The sequence below is a fragment of the Panthera pardus genome, unplaced genomic scaffold (genome assembly GCF_024362965.1).
Source record: "Panthera pardus isolate Hobbes unplaced genomic scaffold, ASM2436296v1 HiC_scaffold_8, whole genome shotgun sequence".
NCBI lineage: Eukaryota > Metazoa > Chordata > Mammalia > Carnivora > Felidae > Panthera > Panthera pardus.
In genome coordinates this window covers 22,183,235-22,207,364 of record NW_026527013.1, presented here as the reverse complement: position 1 = coordinate 22,207,364, position 24,130 = coordinate 22,183,235, and the positions used below count along the sequence as shown (strand labels likewise).

The 24,130-nt window shown below is 43.1% G+C and overlaps 1 protein-coding gene across 1 annotated transcript in view; it reads right to left on the bottom strand.

Annotated features, from left to right (window-relative positions):
- Window positions 1-24,130, bottom strand: part of CACNA1D (calcium voltage-gated channel subunit alpha1 D) — a 301,425-nt gene that overhangs the window by 147,957 nt on the left and 129,338 nt on the right. Inside the window, 1 exon segment of the mRNA XM_019417198.2 lies at window positions 7,807-7,946. Within this exon segment, the coding sequence (XP_019272743.2) occupies window positions 7,807-7,946 (140 nt within the window).

Below are 24,130 nucleotides of genomic sequence, written 5' to 3'. Positions count from 1 at the left end.
AATTATTGCTTGTTTTTCAGAATAAATATAAATTTGCCCATTTCAAATAGAATCAACTCTGGCCAATCAGATTGTGGGGATGATTGGCCCAACAACAGAGAAAAGGTTTCTAAAGTTTAATTAGCAGCCAAAGTAGAAACTCTGCCCTCACTGGCATGCCTCTGGATTGCCAAGACACTAAGTCCATAAAATACAGGGTGGTCTGATTACAGTCCTGATTGGGCACAGTCATATCGCTCTGGGGCATTTAAAGACCAGCCATTTGTTTTAACAACACTATGGCAATTAGCAGTGACCCAGGCAGGGGGAGAGGGAGGTGGCGCTAGGGGGGAATAAATCAAGTCTCTACCTTTTCAAACCTTCAGATGGGCTCTCCCTAGTTATGACTAGGGAAATAGACCAAACTTATAACTGGCTTCTCTCATTAGTATAGGGTTTTGTTTTTTTTTTATTACTCTAAACCCCTGCAGCAAGGCTCAAGTTAAAAGTCTCCCCTCCAAAACAAGTTCATAGCTTTGCAAAAACAAAGAAAACAGAAGAAAGAAAACCTCAAACTCTTCTGAAATGTGTCAGCCGCAGGAATTTTCATCCCAAAGGGTTAGGAAAGTAATTTATGCAGGTGGTGACTGAAGATCACTTTCAAATATCAGTGTTTTACAGGACATACATCATGGTCCTTTTACCCCTCGTTCTTCAGCAATGCCCTTCATAACAGGTGAATGGTGTCTCTCTCCCATTACAGAGGAACCTGAGTCAGAGAGGGAAGCTGGCTGCCTTTTCCTGACAGCCAAGAGTATAAGGGGTTGGGGCTGGCTTCCATTCCTAAGAGTTAGCAGGCACTAGGAAAGCTCCTCTCCTTCTCTGGGCCTCAGTTTCCCCCTCTGTAAAATGAAAAAACTGGAATTAAATGAACCAGAGCCCTGCCTTTCCCATTCTAATACTCTGTGATTCTACTCCCTTTACCACTTACGCCCTCCACCCCCAACAAAAAAAGTACCGCATGCCTAGAGAGCTCAGGACATGAAGACAAAGTATTTGATCCTAGACTGTTATTAAGTTTATCCCAACACAGGAGAAAAAGGCAAGGAGATACCTAGTAGCAACAGATTGAGCCCCCATGTCCTTCTTCACAAAGCTTAAGTGATGAGCCTGAATGCTTGAAATATATGTTGACTGAAGCTTTAGGTGGGTGGAATAAACTTTTCTATACACTATCAGCTCCAGTAGACCCATTGAGTACTCTTGTGGTCACATCATTACAGTTAACATTTTAGAAGTATCAATTACTTTCTTAATGTCTCTGTTAGTGGGAATCTTGACAAAAGCAATAGGTCACAGTTGGCTTGGAATGGAAAATCCACTGGATTGAGATACATCCTGTAGTTGGAAACTTAAGGGAGTAGAAATTTGATGCACATGAAGACATAGTAAGTTTTCTTTTTTTGACTTTTCTTCTGCTCTTTGACTACAATTTAGTGCATATTTTAGATGAAAAATAATCTGATGTTCTAAAGTTCTTTGCATTTATTAAGAAAGACCAATGAGTCCATTCCTACTTTAATTTCCCAGATGAGTTTTTACTTTTTAATTTTATTGCAGATCAATTTATATATAAAATGCACTTGTTTAAAGTATACAGTGAGAGGATTCTTGACAAACACAGAGGTCCAAGTACAAACACCACAGTCAAGATACAGGACAATTCCACCATCCCCAACAGTTCTTTGATGCCTCTGTGCAATCACCTCCCTCTCAGCTCAAACTTAGATATCCACTGATTGGCTGCTTATCACTTTGGGTTGTCTTTTCCCTTTTCTAGAACCTTATACAAATGAAATCATACAGTATATGTTCTTTTAACTTCTTTTGCTCACCATATTTTTGAGATTTATCCAAGTTGTTACATTTCTCCACAGTTCATTTCTTTTCATTGTTCGGTGATATTCCATTGTAGTACATAAATGTACATAATGTAGTACATAAATGTACATAATGTAGTACATAATGTGGTACATATGTAGTACATAAATGTACTACAATGAATGTATCCATTCACCTGTTAAGAGATATTTGTCTTGTTTCCAGTTTTTCTCCGTTATGAATAAAGTCTCTGGGAACATGTGTTTTCATTTATTTGGGTAAGTACCTAAGAGTAATACTGGTAATATGGTCGTGTGGTTAGTGTATGATTAACATTAGAGGAAACTAGCAAACTTTTCCAAAGTGACTGAACCATTTTCCATTTCTACAAGCAGTGTATGAGAGTTCCAGTTGCTCCGTATCTTGGCTAACATTTGGTATTGTCAGTCTTTTTATATTTAGTAATGCTGGTAGGTACGTAGTGCGTCATTGTGGTTTTAATTTGTACTTCTCTAATTCTAATGATGTAGAACATCTTTTCAGGTGCTTGTTGACCATTTACACATCTTCTTTTGTGGAGATCTGTTCAAATCTTTTGCCCATTTATATACTGGGTTGTCTTCCTACTAATGGGTTATAAGAGATCTTTATATATTCTGAATGCAAGTCCATTGTCATATATCTGTATTGTGAATATTTTTCCCACTCTGTGCTTAATTTTTAATTTTCCTCACACAATCTTTTCAAGAAAAATTATAAATTTTGATAAGCTCCAAAATTTTAATTATTTCTTTTTTGGCTAGTACTTTTTGGTTCCTAAGAAATCTGCCCTCCCTAAGTCATAAAAATCTATATTTTTACATTTTACATTTTTACATTCTATATTTTTAACTTTCACATATAGGCTTATGATCCATTTTAAGGTAATATTTGTGTAGGTTATTAGGTAGGAATAAATATTCTTCTTTTTTTCATGTGGATAAATAGTTGTTCCATTGCCATTTGTTGAAAACTAACTACAATTTATAATTCAACTCATTGAATTATCAAGGCAGCTTTGTCTAAAATCAATTGCTCACATACATATGGGTCTATTTCTAGATTCCCTAGTCTATTCCATTGATCTTTATAACTACTTCTTATGCCAACATCAGTCTTGGCTACCGGAGTTTTATAGCAAGCCTAAAGATCAGGTTCCAGCTTAGTCCTTAAACATTTCTTTGTCTAGTTTAGGGCCTCTCTAATTACTGTATCAGTTTTAGAATAAATCTGTCAATCTACAGAAATCTTTCTGGGATTTAGATTCAGTCTATAGCAAAGTTTGAGAAGAACTGATATCCTAACAATAATTGAGTCTTCCAATCCATGAACACAACATTCCATTTATTTAGGTATTCTTTCATTTCTCTCAGCAAAGTTTAGTCATTTGCAATGTGCTATTTTTCCCTAAATATTTCATGCTTTTTGATGCTATAGTAAATAATGTCTTTAAAATTTCACTTTCTATTGGTTCATGACTAGCATATAAGTTTTTAAAATACTTTTTAAATACTAACCTCTACCCAGAAACACTGCTAAATTCATTTAGAGCACATAATTTTGTATGATTTTGCTGTTCTTAAATTCGTTAAGACTTATTTTATGGCCCATAATATTTCTTGGTCAATGTTCCATGTATATGCATGTGAAAAGAATGTGCATTCTGGTCTAGAGTAGTGTGTTCTAAAAATGCCAATTAAGTCAAGTTTGTTGATGGCACTGTTCATATATCCCTATATACCTAGTGATTTTCTGTCTAGATGTTCTATCAACACCCTTCAAGAGAGAAGTATTAAAATGTACAGATTTGTCCATTCCACCTTAAGTTCTTTTCAGTTTTTGCTTAGTGTATTTTGAAGTCTTGTTATTAGGCATACACACACACACACACACACACACACACACACACACACACACACGCTTAGGATTATTACATCTTCATGAAAGAATTCTTTCATCACTATGAAATGTCTTTTTCCTGGATAATATTCCCTGTTCTCAAGTCTACTTTGTTGGACTAATATTGCCACTCTACCTTTATTCTGATTAATTTTCACATGGCATATATTTTTCTGGCCTTCGAATTTCAAATTATTTGTGTCTTTATAAGTTAGGGTTCTTGTAGACACTATAGAGTTGGGTCTGGTTTTTTACATATAAAATCTGATAAACTCTGGACTCTTATAAGGATTTAGCTGGATTTAAATCTACTATCTTGCTGTTTGTTTTCTGTTTGCCCTGCCCATTGTTCCTCTTTAATTCATACCTGACTTTTTTGAATTAATTGAACTTTTAAAAATTCCATTTAATATCCAACATAGGCTTATTAACTATATCTTTTTATTTTTCTAGTAGCTGCACTAGGGCAAGTGTCAGCAAAAATCTATAGAGTGTCAGATAGCAACTATTTTAGGATTTTCAGGCCACAGGATCCCTGTCACAACTATTCAACTTTGCCATCCTAACACCAAATAGCCAAATAGATATGAGTGAGTCTGACTGTCTTCCAATAAAACAATCTTCCAAAGCACACAGGAAAATACTTTGTCAACGTGAAAAATAAAAAAGGCAATAAACCATATTTGGCTTACAGTCTAAATTTTGTCAGCCTGTGCTCTAGGGTTTACAATATACATCTTGAACTTAATACAGTCTACTTTCAGATAATATTTTATCATATTTACCACCAACTCTATAAGCTCTTTTCAAAAGTACTTGGCTTTTTCCTTCTTTCTGTCCTTTGTGCTATTGTTGTCACATATTTTACTTTCATAGAAGCTGCAAACTCCTCAATACATTGTTACTACTTGTGCCTTAAACAATCAAGTACTTTTAAAGAGATTTTAAAATGAGAAAAATTTTTTTTTAATTTACCCATGAATTTACCCTTTCTGGCATTCTCCATTTCTTTTTAATAGATCCATAATTTCTACCTGGTTTCATTTTCCTTCAGTGTGAAGAAATTCCTTTAGTAATTGTTGAGATGAGGGTTTATTGGTGGTGAATTCTCAGCTTTGGTTTGTCTGAAAAAGTCTGTTTTTACTTCAATTTGGAAAGATATCTTTACTGAATAAGAATTCTAGGTTGACATTTTCTCTAGTACTTTAAAGATCTCTCTCTATTGTCTTCCAGCTTGTATGGTGCTGATGAGAAGTCTAGGGATGTCTTTTTCTCTGATTACTTTTTCAGATTTTCTCTTTATCCTTGGTTTTGAGCAATTTCATTATGATTATGACATACTTTGATGTAGCTTTCTTCATGTTTACTTTGCTCGAGCTTTGTTGAGCTTCTTGAATTTGTGAGTTTATGTTTTTCATCACATTTAGAAAATTTGGAGTCATTTAAAAATTTTTTCTGTCTCTCCTCTATCTCCTCTCCTTTGAGACCCCAAATATACATATGTTAGACCACCTGATATTGCCCCACAGGTCATCCAGGGCATGTTCAGTTTTTCTCTGTCAACATTCTTTGTGTTATTGCTAGGTCTTCAAGCTCCTTGATATTTTTCTTCTATTGTATCTAATTTGTTATTAAGCCAATCCAGGGGAAATTTTCAGCTCTCAAAGTCCCATGTGGTTCTTTCTAATATTGTCCCATCATTTCACATTGTGGCCATGTATTCCTTTAGGTCCATATACATATTCATAATAGGTATTTTTAAAGTCTTGTAAAGAAATTCTCTATTAATTCCACCATCTTTGTCATTTGTAGGTCTGTTTCTACAGATGGAATTTCCTCCTTATGGGTCATATGTCTTAATACGGCTATAATATTTGACAGAATGCTGGACAATAGCTAAGTATCTATATTTTGTCATCTTCTTTTAAAGAGTTTTGAGTTTTGTTTTCACAGGCAGTTTGTTTTGCACCTCAGTTGGCTCCTTTTCAGGCTTCTTCTCAACCATTATTAGAAAGGAATTCAGGTGACCATTACTCTATAGCAGGGGTTGGCAAAACTGTTCTGTAAGGGGCCAGAGAGTAAATAGTTCAGGCTTTGTGGACCTAAACTACTCAATTCAACTGTGTAAACAAACACGTGTGACTATGTTACAATAAAACTTTATTTACAAAAATTTGTGGCAGGCTGAATTTGTCCTGGTGGCCATATTTTCCCAACCCCTGCTACTAATGGCCATTCTGGGCTCTCTAATGACAGTCCAGGGTGTCTATTGAGGTCCTTCCATTCTTGCTGGTCATAACTTGAACATCTCCCAGACCTGTGTGAGCTCTAGTTATTATTCAGCTTATAGTCTCCAGCTTTTCTTTTTCTCCCTAATAGCATTATTTGACTGGCCTCATGGATTCTCACTCCCTGTAAGTGTAGATTACACTTCAGGCAAAGCTCAAGAGGACTCCAAAGCATATTTATGGAGCTCTTTCCCTGAAAAGCCCTTTCCCTTCTCCTCCCATGCTACACCTGTCAAATTTCAGCCCCACTGGCCTTACTGGATTCTTGTCTCTGTCTCCTCAATGCAATGAGACCACCATCTCTGTTCAGTTCCATGTCTTTGTGCTCTTCTATAGTCTGAAAAATATCTCCAGGTAGAAAGCTGAGGAAACTGTAGGGTAGGGATAAAAGAAACGGAGCTAAGCATCTCCATCCTGTAGCTGAACAGAAAGTCCTGGGTCAGAAGAGGCACAGTGAGATTGTTCCAGAACCAAGAGACTTGCAAGGCTCCTGCTTGCCATTCCTTATTAGAGTTCACCAAATACAGGAAGGTACGGACATACCTACTACCTGTTCACTTTAGCTGCACTACCTTTGTGGTAATACTGTAGGCACCATGTACTGTGGTGGTTTTTGCAAAAGCTGACTTTTTTTTCCCTTAAGTCTAATTATCCCACTGGGCCACCATTTTGGATCCCATTTGAACTTCCTAGGTTTGAAAGAGCAGGCTTAAAATTTATCCCACTCTAACATCCAGCTGTCTCCCATGAAAAGCCAAAGTATTCATGATTTAAAAAAACAACCCATAAGAAAAATTACTTTGCTCAATTTCAAAAGGCAGTTGAACAAAGTTATGGAGATGAAAACAGAGAGGTCATTTAACGATCTCTCTGTAGGACCAAATATAATTTTAGGAGCAACCCACTTTACTGCTAGATAATGAAGACTCTATGAAGGGATAGATCTTCTTTTCCTATCTGGGTATTTGGTCCAAAGGCCTAGCACTCCTCTGACACAGATTCAGTTTTTCCTCTTGCTGGCAAAATTTCCAGGTGTGGAAGGATCAGAATAACACAACACAGGCCACTGTTTTTTAATACCCTCCTTTAACTAAAACTGTTGGTGTGTCTCTTCCTGTGACAGGATTTCAGAATAATGCCTACTTTCTCTGCATTTTCCAGCTTATTTCATTTCATGCCAGATACCTGATATTATTCAGACACTTGTTTTGTTATTTCAAATGGATGGTAGCATGCCAAAGTTTTTCCCACCAGTCAGCAAAAAAAAATTAATAGTTTTGCTCAAGGGATGTTAAATAGCAGAGTATCTCACTTCTATGAAGGATTTATTACTGTTTTAGTGTTTTGTGTTTTTTTTAAACTAACAGAGTGCTAAGTGTAAGAGTTCTACTCATTTGAGTCTAACCACTAGCACGGCTGGCCTGTTTGTGAAGACCCAAGGCCTTGTAAAATGAAACCCTCTTAAATCAAGAGCTTCAACTTCCTTCTTTAATACACTACTGGAAGGGAAGTAAAAACAATGAGGGGATTCAAACTGGTCTCTTCCCAGAGGCAGATAGCAGCATCACCCATCACTAGCATCACTCCAAAACACTCCCGGCAGGTTCCGGCCACAATTGCTGGCAGAGAGGAGTAACCATGTTCCCTCAAAAGACTGTGTTTTTCATTGCTCCATGCCTCCCATCTTCCAAACATTTTCCCCAAAATAAAAGGGACTTACCCTACTATTACTATAACAAAATCCAGTAAATTCCATCCATTCCTAACATAAGCATTAGGATGTAGCAATAATCCATATGCTATAATCTTCAAAAATGTCTCGACTGTAAAAATAATCAGGAAGGCATATTCTACTTTTTCCTGTAAAGAGAAACAAAAAGGGGGGGGGGGCGTGGAGAGAAGAAGAAAAAGAGACAGGAATTAGATTCAACATCTCTGAGATATAAGCATTTTCTCCAAGCAAAGTTTTATTATGAGAAATGGCACCATTAACACAGCACCTGTGCCAGGAAAGCGTTTTAATTCTAACACTGAATTTCTCATAAGCAGCTAAGTGTAAAACACTTTTCATTCCAGGCTGCATGACTGCATTTTGCCACCTGCCCTGATGCGTGTGCAATGAGTCTGCCTAGGACATAACGGGCATGTTTGTTATTTGCACACATTTGCAAAATGCAGCATGTTTTCCTCCTGAGATTGCCAAATTAGGCCCAGAAAAGCACAAGGGTACAACAAAGATCTCAACAGTGGCTTTGAACAGAATGTCCTTTGGACGAAGGGAAGGTGCATCTGCTTTGACCCTCTCTCTTCCTCTTGGGTTTACACTTGATTTCTAATCCAGGGTCCTCTTTGTCTCAGAGCAGCAAGGTGACCTTGGCAAGTGCCTCCTCTCCTCTGGACCTAAGCTTCCTCACCAGCACAGAAGGGGAGCATATTCAGGATGGCAAATCCCCTGCCTGCATACTGGCATGTGGCCTCTCCCAGCTGACACTGCCAAGTGGTCGCCATACACCGTCCCAGGGAGCCTGGGTTCAGCCTCTGTGTCCTTCCCTCCTACCAGCCCCAGCAGCCATTCCCATCTGGCTGCCCAGATCTCTGAGATTCAGCCCTCAGGCTAGGTGACTCTTAGAATCCTTCCCATTCCAATTCATGCAACTCTGTGAGTCCAGAGAACACATCCATCAGCAGGTCTAAAAATGTTGACTCCTTTCCTCTTTTATAAAGGTTTTCTTTATGCAGCTTCAGCTTTAATAGAAATACCAACCCACTGGGATGTGTGCAATTAATTTTATAAGAGGCATTCCCTGGCAAGAGGCTACTTAATAACTCAATGAAAAACCATCAGCAATTAAAACTCTTCCACGTGGGCCATAAAGTCCTCCACAAATATTAATTCTACCCTGTGGGACCTGAGGAAAGTAAGCAATACCTTAGGAAAATGGAAGTCATGGAATTCACTTATTAAGATGCCCAGTGCAAGAGGTCAAATAAATTTGGCTCAGGAAACACTCAGTGAGCACCTATTCTACATAACAGACCCCATACCAGGAGCCAGGATTAGAAAAATGTCTCCACCACGGTCCCCTAAAGGTTTAGTCTGGTGGGTAAGGGAAGGTTTCAAACATAAACACTGAGAATGTCCCAAGACAGGTAACTGAAAGAGCAGTTGTACATCTTGAGCACTCTGACAAGGCCAAGGGACTAACTAGTTCATTCCTCCTTCACCAGGACTTTGCTTTGCTGTATGTGACCACTACTAGGTAGGCTAAGCCGCCCTGCTACCAAAGTGCTACCCTTCTGTCACCTGGCCTGACCTTCCCCACGTTTTGCCCCACATCCTCCCTCTTTACCACCAGAGCCACCGTCCAACCACTGCTGGACTCCAGCCTTCACCCTCATTCCTGACTTCCCACTGGTCTTGCAAAAAGCCAGTTCATCAGTTCTTCCCTCCCGTGTCTCTGTTGTCCTTAACCTGTCCTCCAGAGCTCCCTTTTATCCTTGAACACCATCAGAGAGGTCTAATAAACTCTTTTGTGATGTGAGTTAGTCAGAGTCAGTGTGTTTTCAATGTATAGAACCTCACTCACCCCAACCTCCATACCCATGCTGCCCCCAGAACTCTCAACTGGTCCCATCCTCAGCCTAGCTCATCCCACGTACCCAATACCCTTCACCAGACTGCCAGAACCCTCCTTGACCAGGACCCTTCTCCTTCCACACAGTCGTGCCCTCCAGATACACGTGAGCCTCCAAACCTCCAGCAACTCCCTTCTTTACTCTCCATATTCCCTGTAAGCCTCACACTAGGACCAACTTTGCTCCTGGCTAGGGAGGAGAGATCCCGGAAGGCTTCAATGGGGGCAGTGAGAGCTATGAGAGCTAAAAGGAGAAAGCAATTCTGTTACTTGAACCAGAAGCAAAAATCCCTGAAAATACCAATTCACTGTACTCAAATTAGACCCTGACCACCAAATGTAGATTGTCAATATGTTTTCAAGACTTAGAATTCTACGCGAACAAGATAAGCTAAAAACAGCACGCTGGTTTTACAATTCCTCTTCCCTTTTTATCCCTTCTGCTTTATTTACTAGGCCAGACAGAGAAAAAAGGCTTTTGCTGCCATCAATATTCATAGCAGTTACATCCCTACGTCAACACAGTGCTATACTTTAGAGCAGAAAAACAAGGCAGGGAACAGAGAGTACATCGAGCAAACACAGCTTGTTTTTCCTCTTTGGCTTTTATTTGTAAGTAATATTGCTATAATAATACAAGGGTCATTAGTATAACTGAATTGTTTAGGGTTCTTTTATATCCTCTTCTCTTGTCCTCCTCTCTCTCCTTTTAAAGAATTAGGTTTCTCTTTCCAAAAATCCTTAGTGCATTACTTGATGGAATTGATTGTAGGAAATATAACTTTGCTTTAATGTGATTCTTTATTACAGAGACTCTACCATGATGCCAACTGAACCATCACAGCCTGGAGAGCATACTAGACCAGTTTGTTAGAAGCCAGTGTCGTTCTCATCCCCAGCCATTTAAAAGGACTCCTATAAAACAAATACACCTCCACAGTAAGCAAATGCAATATAAAAAAAACTTTTGCAAAACAGCAATCATGGGAAGGAGAGGTAATTATTTACATCACAAAAGAATTGTTCATTTGAGAAAAGAAGGTTGAGCTGGTAATTTGAAAAGGAAGTCCACCAGGAAGGTCAGGTTCCTAACTGGGCAAGGTGGGAATATACACTCAGTGGAAGGGACCCAATCAGATGTTGCATAGAGAAGATAGGGAGTCTGTGGCCCAGACAGAGGGAAGCACAGAGGAATGGGATGACTGAGGAAAAGGCAAGCAGGAACCCTCCAGAACTAGACATGAAAGGAGGTATCCTGGGGGCAGGGCTGCTTCATAAAAGCTAACAGCCTCAGGCTAAACAGAAAGATAAAATGATTTCTGCATCCCAGTCTCCCCTCATTTGCCAGGCAGGGCCACATGCCACCCAGCCACCAGCAGGATTCTTCTCGCTGGCATGGGATCCTGGGTGGGCAAAAGCAGCCCAATCTCCTTTAAAAAAAAACACCAGTGGGGTGCCTGCGTGGCTCAGTCAGTTGAGTGTTGGACTTTTCATTTCAGCTCAGGTCATGATCCCAGGGTCTTGGGATCAAGCCCCATGTCAGGCTCTGCACTGAGCGTGGAGCCTGCTTAAGATTCTCTCTCTCACTTTCTCTCTGACCCTCTATTTGTGCCTCTTTCTAAAATTAAAAAAAAATTTTTAATTAAAAAAATTTAGGGGTGCCTGGGTGGCTCAGTAGGTTAAGTGTCCAACTTCGGCTCAGGTCATGATCTCACAGTTTGTGAGTTTGAGCCCCACGTCCCGCTCTGTGCTGACAGCTCAGAGCCTGGAGCCTGCTTCGGATTCTGTGTCTCCCTCTCTCTCTGCCCCTCCCCTACTCGCACTCTGTCTCTCAAAAAAAACCAAACATTTAAAAAATTAAAAAAAAACTAAGCACCACCAATTCCTCTTAACCAGACACTACCCTATGTATGGATGAAAGTCACCCATGAGACCACAAGCCACCAGAAATAAAGGTTCCAAATCTAATTCAGAAACCTGATAGATCTTCTTTGAACTCTGAAGCTTCACCCTGCAGAAGGGTCTCTACACCAGTAAACCATACACAGGACTTTGAGAAACTGAAACTGTCAACTAGCAATGGGTGGGAGATGCCAGGATCCTTAATTACACCTGGGTCTCTCCTTTCCTGCTCTCAGGGACCCTTTCACTAGTACTGTAGTATGAACATCCACCCACCCATCCATCCATCCATCCACTCACTCACCCATCCCTGGGCACCTGGGCCCTCCTCAGAAAGCCTGATGTGTATCTTCACAGAGTTCCCAACCTGCTATCCGAAGATAACAAGGGCTTGATGAGGCAGGTGAGGGTCAACTCTTTGCTTGGGTCATCCATCCACATGGTCCCAAATCTTTGGCAAGGCTCTCTTGGCTGACACCCTGATAGTAGCTGCTGCTCCTTTGCACACCACTCCTCTCACTCTGTGGGTCCCAGGCTCTCTATTGGCAGGGGTCATCTCTTACTGACTTTGTAATCTCAGCACCCAGCACCATACTAGAGTATCATACATAAGGTACTCAACAGGAAGTAGAGAAGAAAAAGAAGAGAAGGAATAGAGCAAGAAAACCAGACTTAAAGGGGGCTAGGAAAACATGAGGTTTTGTGATCCTAGCATATGTACCAAAAAGGGAAACAATGAAGCTATGTCTCTAAGTTGCCATTAACCCTTTCTAGAACAAGCTTGGAAGAAATGGTCACACTGCTGAATCAACAACTGATCCTGATGTCTCATCTGGCCCTCCCTTTCAATCCTGACCTGCACCTCCAGGTAAATTCCTCAACCTTCCTTCCCTAGCTTCCTCTTCCAGCTTTCTTCTCTTCCACGAGAACCCAGCCCTCCATGCAAGGGGCCACCCTGCTTCCCCTTCTGGGATGCGCACCCTCACGTATGGAAACTCCCCTCTCCAGAGTGAGTACACAACCAATACAGGACTAGAACAAGCCCAGCCTGGGGCAGCGGAAAGAACACAGGGCTCGCAGCCACAGCATCTGTTTTCTGCCAGCCCTGGCTCAGCCACCACTTCAGGCCCACGCCCTGTTCCCTCTTTCTAGAATGGTTCCCCCATCTCACTTTTTCATCAGGCTAAGCTCTACTTGTACTCCAAGGCTCAGCTGAAATAACACTCTCTCAGAGAAACCTTTGCTGACCTCCACAAACTGAGGGCCCACTGTTAGATGTCCTCATGGCCCATTATACATCTTCATGGCCCTATTCACAACCAAAATTTTAATGTTATCTCTTTAATGTTTGTCCCTCCAATAAATGAATTTCTATAAGATCAGAGACTATTTCTATTTCATGCATCATTGTATTCCCAAGGCTTGCCATAAAAATACTCAATATTTATAAATGAATAAATGAGCAAAATGAGAGGTTTTGACCAAACATTATTCACCATCCCTCCCTAAGAAGTTCCATAATTGTTTTAGTCTGCTCAGGCTACCATAACAACATATCATATACCAGGGGGGCTTTAAACAGCAGAGGTCCCTCATGGGGTGTCCCTCAGTCAGATAAGTGACCAACTTCAGCTCAGGTCATGATCTCGCAGCTCGAGACCCTCGTTGGGCTCTGGGTTTATCAACAACTCGGAGCCTGGAGCCTGCTTTGGATTTTGTATCTCCCTCTCTCTCTGTTCTTTCCTGACTCGTGCGCTGTCTTGGTCTCTCTCAAAAATAAACAAACATTAAAAAAGCAGCAGAGATCCCTCACAGTTCTGGAGACTGGAAGTCAGGGACCAAGGCGCCAGCTAATCTGGTGCCTGATGAGAGCTCTCTCCCTACCTTGCAGAAGGCTGACTTTCTGTTATGTCCTCATCTGGCCTTTCCTCTGTGTGTGTATGTGGAAAGAGATCTCTCTCTACCCCTTCTTTATTTTTTAAAAATGTTTATTTATTTTTAGGAGAGAGACAGAGTGTGAACAGGAGAGGGCAGAGAGAGAGGGAGACACAGAATCTGAAGCAGGCTCCAGGCTCTGAGCTATCAGCACAGAGCCCAGTGCAGGGCTAGAACTCATGAATGGTGAAATCATGACCTGAGCTGAAGTTGGATGCTTAACCAACTGAACCACTCAGGTGCCCCTCTACCTCTTCTTATAAGGGCACTAATCCCATTCATGGGGGCTCCGCCCTCACGACCTAACCACCCCCCTCCAAAGGCCCCACCTCCTAATACCATCACATTGGGAGTTAGAATTTCATATGAATTTGGAGGAGGGGCAGAGGGAAGGGGGCAGCAACATGCAGTCCATAGCAATAATCTCAGGGCCCCCTTGGTTTTGCCCTATTCCAGGAGAAACGTCCGTAACTAAAAGTTAGGGAAAAGCTCTTCTCCATAACCGCAGTTTTTCCTGCTCTAATAGGCCAGGCTGGGCTTTTCCAGTCAGAGTAAGGAGCACATGCAAAGGCTAATCATTCAAGGGTGACAAGAGCACAGGGGTGAGGGACAGGCGAGGGTGGGGACACGAGGTCTCGTGGGCCAGGCTACAGGGCTCTCTCTCACCAGGAGAACCAGCAGACTGAACCAGACGGTCTCTTCCAGCTCTAAAACTACACTTCTCTACCACCTAAGGAGCAAAATCTGGACCTTGGCTTCACAGCGAGGTTCTGCAAGGCCCAGATATCCCCGGGGAAATTGGCCAACCAAAGGCAGCAGCTGTGCTGTCCAGGGGCTGGGTCACTGAGGTCACTGCAGCACATCCAGGCCAGGCTTGCCAAGGGACGCTCCCGCAAGCTGCCATGAACATGGCAGGATGGGACAGTGGGGAGCCTGTGGGAAGGTGGTTACAGTTTCCGTAAGCAATTCCACCTCTAGTAAAAGGGCAGTGGGTGAGCCGCGGGACAGCGGTCAGCAGGCAGGCCTCGGCTCGGGGCCACTTAGATGTAAACAGAGGTAATGTTCTCCTCTGCAGGTATTAATGAAGTATGTACCTCTGGCCTCCAACGGAGGTAGTTTAATGCCCTGTTTACAAGAAGAAACTGGCTGCAATAGACCGGTTGCCTTCATTTTTCTTCACCTTTGGTTTAAAAGTACAAATTTTAGATGACGTTTGTGTCCCCTGAGTCCAATCCCAGTCTCTACAGCTGAGTCACCCTGGTTGAGTCATCTACCCCTGGGCTTCTCTGCTTCCTCATCTGTAGAATAGGAGCAACTGTCCTCACTCCACCCACCCAGGCTATGGTGACAATCAGATTAAGTGGAAGGTGGGAAAAAGTTCCACAAATTGCCCCACACCCCACAATCAAAGGCCCTCCAAAATGAAGACAGACACGAGGCAGCTCTCTCAGTGGCTGGGAGGTGCCATCCTCACAGAAGGCTCTAGAAACTCTCTGAAGATCCAGTGAACCCATGAGCAGCCAGACAGGGAGGACCCTTGCCCGGTGAGAACAAATGGAGGAAGCCACCTGGATGGCCTAGCTGACCCCGCCATGGAGACCAGCCTCAAAAAATCTTGTTTGTGGGAGGAAAGCAGCATCACACCTGGGGTGGAGGAGGCTGACCGGGCATTCTCTCTGGAAGCGGCTTCCTCACTCACTGGCAGAGCAGTGCCAGTTGCTGCTTTGAGGCCACACCTAACTACACATGGCTCCTACCACCCAGGAAACTGCTGGGGTAATAACAGCACCCTGTCCTTCCTCTGAGAAGTGCTCCTTTTCTACTCTCAGTCCAGGAGCTACAGGAGTTGGCATGTGGCCCAGGCTACTGGTTCAGGGACAGGCACGTGACCGCACATACCAACCAGGTCCAATGAGAGCAACACCTGGGATTTTCACTTCAGCAGCCAGGCAAAACGTTCTGTCATTGGCACAGACTTGGCTCTGAGAGGCGGGAGGCCTGGAGTTACCAGGACACAGAATGAACCACCAGCAACAAGAAAAGCCAAGCCAAAAAAATGGGGAGAGAGTCAAACAGAAAGAGAATCTCAGAGGCCAAGCATCTGGCTCTGATGCCTTTGTGAGAGCCCCTGAATCAAGTTGAACCTGAAGCCAAAATTCTCCTCTCCGGCCTTGGGCTTCTCACAGTTATAAAAGCCAATTCACTGAGCAAGTTTGGGTTGGGTTTTTGGTCAATTACAAACAAAAATACCCTAGCTAACTACATAGTGATCCTACAGGGTCACTTTGCTTCCCTAAAAGTTAAAGCATCTAAGAGAAACTTCAGGCACTCATTTCTCAAGAGATTTAACTCCTTTAAGGAGTCCCTTTGACCCACAGGCTTAGGGATGATTTTCTATATATAGGACCCATAAGCCCTGCAAGCCGTTGCCTCTGGAACTTCATCTAAGTTGGGTCTTCCAAATTTACTCCCTTAAACCCATCCATTCTCTGTTGCTGTCTTCAATTCCAACTGGTTTCCTGCACTCCACACATTCCTTCCTATTAACTTGATGCCTCAGACTTGCCTTGCTTCCCATCCTGCCCATGCTGGGACCTGAACTGTGAGTCCCCTTGGTAGTGGGTGCATTCTGTAGTTGGCAGGCATGCGCTTCCTCACCCAGCTCCAACGCCAAGGTTCTGCCCACCTCCACCCTACCATGCTTGGCAGTTCTAGCACCCTATTTCAATTCAATTCAACATTCATAGGGTATCTACTCTATACCAGGCACATTCCTGAGCACTGCAGAGTCAAAGATGGCTAAGACGTTTGTGTCCTAAAGAAGGACATCATAGGCATGTATAAAAATTTCAAGACAGGGGCACCTGGGTGGCTCAGTTGGTTAAGCATCCGACTTCAGCTCAGGTCATGATTTCATGGTTCGTGAGTTCAAGCCCCGCATTGGGCTCTGTGCTGACAGCTCAGAGCCTGGAGCCTGCTTCAGATTCTGTGTCTCCCTCTCTCTCTGTCCCTCCCTCCCTTGCTCTATCTCTTTCTCAAAAATAAACAAACATTAAAAAATTTTTTTTAAATTTCAAGACATAGCACATGACAGTCAAAGCCAAAGTAGAGTACTGGGGATCTCCTGTGTAGAAACAGAGGGCATGGAGCCACTAATTGTGTCTAGAGCATTTGGGAAAGCTTCTTTAAAAGTATAGGACTATGTCACATCCAGGAGTGCCTGACTGGCTCCATCAGTTAAGTGGCTAACTTTGGCTCAGGTCATGATCTCACAGTTCATGAGTTCAAGCCCTACATCTGGCTCTCTGCTGATAGCTCAGAGTCTGGAGTCTGCTTCAGATCCTCTGTCTCCCTCTCTCTCTGCCCCTCCCCTGCTTGTGCTCCATCATTCTCTCTCTCAAAAATAAACATTAAAATTTTTTTTTTAAGTATAGGACTGTGTCACACCTAAATTCCTCCATATGGCATCCTCAAGGACCTCTACAATCTGTCTGTGGTCTACCTACCAACAACCATCTGGTATCTGTTACCCCACAGGGTACAGGGCCCCCACTCTACCCCACCCCCTTCCTCCTCCTCTGCTCCAATCCATCAGTTCCCATAACATCCTGCACATACGCCATACTCACTAGAACCTCTGGTCTTTGTGACTGCTCTTCTCTGTGACCCAAAGCACTTCTGTTTACCTCAATCCTGTTCACCATGTCAGGGAAGGCTAGGAAGCTTCATATACTCTTGAGGCCACGAAATAGAACAGAGAAGGGCAGGGCACTGCCCTGTTTCCAGGTCCTGGTCTAGTTGGGAAGGAGAACCCACTGATGTGTTATCTTGTACTGTTTGTAGATTGTCAGTACCTATGGGCAAGAACCACTGTATTTACTTCTGCAGGTTCTCCCACCATCCCAAGAAGAAGACTGAGCGTCAATAGACACTGTGATGGCATCCACCACAAAGAAGAAAGAGAAGAGTCATCATAATCCCAAGGCTGCATTGCTGAGTCCCTGGGCCAACACCCTGTCTCACCATCAGGGTGCAGTGACAGCAGCTCTACCACCCAGGCTAGAATCCCTTTCACCCTCTCCTACTTGGAGATATAGTTTTGCTTTCTTTCCAGCCTGTGTTGGCCTTTATATCCCATTCTGACAGCTTGGGTCAAAGAGGATGGCAGGAAGAATATGTGCCCTGTGTAGGGCTCATCAAAGCAACCTGCTGCCTCCCTGGGATGTAAGGGGTCTGGGTCATGTCACAGCTGCCAAACTCCCATCATTCTAGAAAAGCCACATTCTTAGCATTGGTTAGTTTGCATGGCATGAGCCAGTGCTCCAACACATCCATCTCCTTGGCTATGAACAAAGAAATGAGCAAACATTTCAAAATGGCAGGAACTGAGTAAGCTTAAAACCAAACATTTTCATTTGACAAGAAGACAGTCATTTCTTTTCTCCATTAACACAGCTAAGGACAAGCTTTTCAATTCTGCATGTAGTTAAATTCCCTGACATCTGAGTTACAGACAGAATCTTGTCTTGTTCCCCTGATGCTCGCTCGCGTCCCTGTCAACATGCACATGTGATGCCACGCCTGGAACTGAGGAAACACCTTCCAGTGTCTTACCTCAGCTGACCCTCCAAGCTATGGGGTAAGACAGGCAGAGAAGGGATCACCACTCCCATCCACACGCAAGGGTCACAGACACCGAGTTACTTCTGGCCATTGGCCACAGCAGCAGCAATCGTGCCCTCTGGTGTGAGGAGTCCTGACCACGCCCACCTTCACACCATCCTGCACCTGCCCAGTCTTCCCTGCTCTTCTGTGCTGTTCTGCCTAAGTCACACCAGGACGTTCTCATCTTAGGGTCACCCAGGCAACCAAGACACCATAAGAATGTGCCTTGGAGGTCCCGGCTGCTAATTGGTTGGTGTTGGTACCTGGGGTGAGGCTGCTCCCACGTAAGAAGTGTACAGTCACCCGGAAGTACTTTCATCTCCTACAGGGGAGGCAAAGAGCCCCGGTGCAAGTTCTGGCTCTGCCACTTACACATTATAAAGTGACTCTACCTTCCTCCTCAACACAGCTTCTTCATCATAAAATGGAGTGAGGGCAGACACTGCCCAGGGTGCTCATTGAGTGTACATGAGGCAACATGTGTAAAACACAAGAACCAGAGTCTGCATGTAGCACACTCCATGGACGTTGGCTGTTTTCATTGTTGTGTCTATGTAACGTGCCCCTGCACAGCCCTGGCCGCCACCCAGGAAAGGCACAGGGCTTGGCATAGAGCAAGTGCTAACTACTTACTAAGTTAGCCCTGGGACAGTGGTCTAACTCCCAGCGAACCCTGCAGGTCCACACATGCACAGTGTAGACATCTCTTCCAGGTGGGCTTGCTCTGGTTAGCACGGGCTCCACCTTGAGGGAGAAAGCTGCCTCATCTACACCTGCTCCTACACCTTCCTACATCCATGTTACCCCCCTCCCTTCACTGTGAAGGCAAAACAGCAGATGTCTGTGGGGCAGTGGGGAACAGGCAGCACTCAGCTCCTCAGCTGTTACCTTCCACCATAAAAACCACATTTGGCGATGAACAACCCTAATTCACGGTCAGCTATTTCCCAGTGAATGTGCAGAGAACATAGATCATTTCTTTCAGAATAAATTTATGAATCAAAGTTTAAAAATACATAAAGCATGGAGTCTATAATTGAGATAAAGTATGTAATCCATTCACCCAGAAGATTAATAACCCCATGCCTATAATTCACCATTATTTTAGAATTAGAGAGTAAAATTAAGTTAATTTAAAAGACATGGGTGGGTTAAAAACCAGGCACCACCCAACCGTGGCCTTGAAGTGGAAATCAATACACAGTCAATGACTAAGCAGAATGGATTCTCTGCAGACCCACTCCACGCTGGAAGTGTCACTGGCATTGATCTGGTCCCGCCAGTCAAATGTCTCCCTCATCACCTCACACCTCCCAGAGGCTGGAGGAAAGGCTCTGCACCACCCCACCAAGCTCACGACCCACTTGGGCTTTCTACAAGCAAGTCCATCCCCAGGAAGATGGGTGGCTCCAGAAGCAGATACTAGAGGAGTCTATTTGGTAAGGTGGTGAGAGCTATTTCTCCAGACCTAGCTCACAATTCCGCTGTTCTTTTAAAAGTAAATTTTTGTTTAATACCTGCCAAACTCCAAAAAAAGAACTCTAAGCAGCAAAAATATGAAAATTTTAAGCAGGTAAGAAAGGAATGCTATGTGGCTATTTTTTTTTTTTTTTGAAAGGCAGCAAATCTATATGGCAAGGCAAGGTAGGATGTCCACAATACATTAGCACAGGAATAACATGAATAGGATCCCCTTGATGTCTGAAAAAAAATCTCTTAATAAGCTGGTCTACAGTGTAGACAGCCAAGAGTGAAGAGGCTCTGAGAGTGAGATCACGGGGGACTTCCTCTCTACTATGAGGTATCCCTGATTCATCAGTCTTTCTCGCTGAAGATCTTTCTACTTTATTTTTTTTAATTTTTTAATGTTTATTCATTTTTAAGAGAGAGAGAGACACACACAGAGAAAGAGCACAAGTAGGAGAGGGGCAGAGAGGGAGACAGAGGTTCTGAAGCAGACTCCAGGCTCTGAGCTATCAGCACAGAGCCCAACACAGGGCTTGAACCCACAAACCATGAGATCATGACCTGAGCCGAAGTTGGATGTTTAACTGACTGAGTCACCCAGGCATGCCAAGATCTTTTACTTTAAAATCAGCTGAAATTCTAAATATTTAAGATAAAAGAGTAAGCTGAGAAAGAAAAATTAACAAAGAAAACGAAAAGAAGCAGGAGTGGGGCGCCTGGGTGGCTTGGTCGGTTAAGCGTCCGACTTCGGCTCAGGTCATGATCTCACGGTCCGTGAGTTCGAGCCCCGCATCAGGCTCTCTGCTGACAGCTCAGAGCCTGGAGCCTGTTTCAGATTCTGTGTCTCCCTCTCTCTCTGCCCCTCCCCTGTTCATGCTCTGTCTCTCTCTGTCTCAAAAAAATAAATAAACGCTTAAAAAAAAAAAGCAGGAGTAAGACCATTACACAGATGTACACTGTGAAGACAGCTTTATTAGTATGTCTCTGAGATTTCTAAATGTTAATGCGAAAGGAGGAAATCAGACCAGTGACACAAGTCACCTTCTCCTTTGAATGAATTGTTTCTCAGCACAGAAAAATATTTCACCAGAGGATTTGCACAGAGAGAAGAATCCACTGACAATACAAATTGAGCACCAATTATGGGAAGTAAAATAACATTTGCCTGTCTTCATGGGATTTGTACTGTAATAGAGAGAAGACTTTTTAAATGAAATGTATAGGAAATTAATTTTGGGATTTACAACCAGCAATTTTTGAAAAATGAAAATAGAATGAAAAAACCAGAATGCATAGAAAATAGCAGAATTTACTAAGAGTAAGTATGTTTTCATCAAACTTGATGTTTCAGATGACAGACACATATGTGTTTGGGAGCTACAATGTAAAATGTATCTATTGCTGTTGGCCAAGGTTAAAAAAAAAAGCTGAAAAATACCAGCTCTAGAGGCCAATAATCTGGACCCACCAGTGGACACCAATAGGGATAAAGACCCACCTGGGGAATGGCTCATAAAAGAGACCTGAATGGGACAGGAGGAGGATGACAGCCCCCTGGGCCCTAAGCCTGGGGGAACAGGTCAGAAAGAAGCAGGACAGGAAGCATGGGGCATCTGAAGACCCGGGCCATAGGTCCCCGCCCTAGAGTGGAGTCTGTAGGTCAAGGAGGGTCAACAGAAGCTGGGTGTCACCCGTGTCCTCAGGCAGTCATGGGGCTGCTTTGGAACAAAGCTGTTAAGGCAAGGGACATTTGACTTATGAGGAAACACCAGAGAGAAGAGGCTCCTCTTATCCAGCTGCTGTACAGAAAAGGGGACCAGCTCAGATCAAAGCCCCTCTGCAGTTGGGCAGTGTGTTTTTGTGTCTTCATTCACTGGATGAGATGAGTCACATGGGGAAGTGACCTCGCCAAAGAAGACTCTTATGAGGAAGCACAAGGCTGTGGGTAATGAAGAGCACGCTCAAATCCCGGTTCTTAGCTCCAGGGAAAGCACCGAGATTCTCAAGCAGCAGAATCCTCACCCTCTTAGTGGGGACACCAGCAATGTCAGGTAATTCAGGGTGAACACTGATAGTGGGAAGTGCCTGGCACATGGTTGGCACTCAGTAAAGCAGCTGCTGTCACCCTGGTGGTTGTGAATTTCTCAAAGTATTTCTGTCACATAGAAAGAGATGAGGCATGCAGAGGACCTCTTTCCAATCAAGGAATCAAGGGCAGGGTTCTGGAAAGTTGAGCAATCGCTTCACCTTATGTTGCCACCATGCTGAGGCTGAAGCGGGTGCACCAACCCCACCGCCACCACCACTGCCATTGTGCCCTATGATCAAACATAGTATTGGAGTCTCAGAAAACACAGGAAAGATCACAAATAAACAAAGCACCTTGAAATCACAGCCACTGAAGTTCGGTTTGGCTTTCTGAAAGCTGAAAACTGTATCTATCCTGTTAATTCGGGCATAGGCAGAGGCCTTTTTAATGGTTTCATAATCACTAAGATCAATCATCATTTTAATAATGATTAGTGTTAGAAAAGGCAACAGGCTTAATCGTAACTGCCTCAATTCAAAATTCGTTAACACTCTGTGACCAGCTGAAATCATTACACCGAGCCCTGTACCTCATAAACATGTCTCCCAAGAGAACTACCACACTGCTTAATTTCTGTACTCTATTTTAAAGCTGCCTCAACAGGTCAGTACAGTTCACCACCCAGAGTCACTGCTGGATGAAGTTCGCGTCTGGGCAAACTCAAATCACTAGGATCACTTTGAGACATCTGAACATAGTGAACCACAAGAGCTTAAACAGCTAAATGGATGCTATTTTCTAAATATCTAGGTCCATTATTTATAAAACATCCTAGAGAGTTAGGATAAAATGGAGCAAACAAATACAGGTTTTCCTTTAATTACAGTAATGCTGGTGAATCAGATCTCAAATGTCTGGAAATTGCTACTTTCTACAGCTTGTGATTCTGCTCAAATGCCAAACTTTAAAAAAAAAAAAAATCCAAATCCAGAACAAAGAGTTCAACTGTAACATCCAGTCTTGCCTTTTTTTTTTTAAATAGCCCAGACAGAGAAGAGTCCAGAGAGAGAGAGAGAGAGAGAGAGAGAGAGAGAGAGAGAGAGAAAGATACGAGATAAGATGAGCCCCCATGACGGCCAAGAAAAGGTAAATAGTTGGGGTCTGAAAGCTGAGTGGCTCTATCACCTGCACTCCGTAAGTCTGCTACTGACTTTTACAACCAGATATCCATAAGCCAGGACAAAGAAAGCAAAATCTACCTGTATGACTCCTGGGTCCCAGTCCTCAGCAGGGCGGCACAGTGAATTTGGAGTCAGACCGCTGGGGTTGAAAGTTCCCATTTGGTTCAGCTATCTAACCTGGTGCGAGCACTTCACCCCCCTGAGCCTTGGTTTCCTGGCCAGTGAATGCATTGTCAAAGGAATAACCAAGATCCTGTGCAGTGTCCAGCACACAGTAGGCACACAAGAAATGGTTGTTATTAGGAGACTGGGAATGGAGGCTAGCAGTGCAGGTGGTGACCTCTTTTCTCCTACAATAAAAGCTCTCTGGATTGATTTCCTTTTAACCAGTGCAACTGGTGAACGGACATTCTTTGACCCTTCTGGGTAAAATAACACCAAATGCCCATGCCATACTGAACTCACTTGGCTCCTAGGTCAATTTCTAGACAGCGTATATGTTTTTGTTCCCAACCATTGCGTTGCATGCTTACCAAGAATTTGTTATGTTTGCTCCCAAGTTTATATCAGGTGGACTACCTAACTTAAGTGAATACAGCTCAGAGTGATGATACAGGAGTGTAAACAGAGTTGCTGCTTCTATGAAAAACCAGGCTAAGTCCTCCAGAAGTACTGGGAAAGGATGCTGCTGATGGTCTGTTGTTGAATCGGGCAAGAGTGACATGGCAGACAAGATAAGGGAAAGCATAAGCTTTTAGCATTGCTCTAGCTGTCTTCTCAAAGATCTAAGTTCTTACTCTATTTTTAAATAAGGCTAGAAATTGTAGGCACATTATAGGTGTAGTTTATGCAAGAAAGAAGATGGACACTCTTACCAGTACACGCATAATACTCAATAAAAGCCTTTGCCATACTCTGGAAGATTGACAAGTAAACATCCATCATATATTCTAGGTTATAACAATCTTTAAGATGTATTTATATGCTTTTATTTTTTTCAGTTTATTTATTTTGAGAGAGAAACAGAGCATGCAAGCAGGGGAAGGGCAGAGAGAGGGAGAGGGAGAGAGAGAGAATCCCAGGTGGGCTCACTCTACACAGGGCTTGATCCCACCAACCACGAGATCATGACCTGAGCCGAAATCAAGACAGTCTTAACCAACTGAGTCACCCAGGCTCCTCCTTATCACGGACTCCTTAGAATAACCAACTTCGAGGTCAGATATAAGA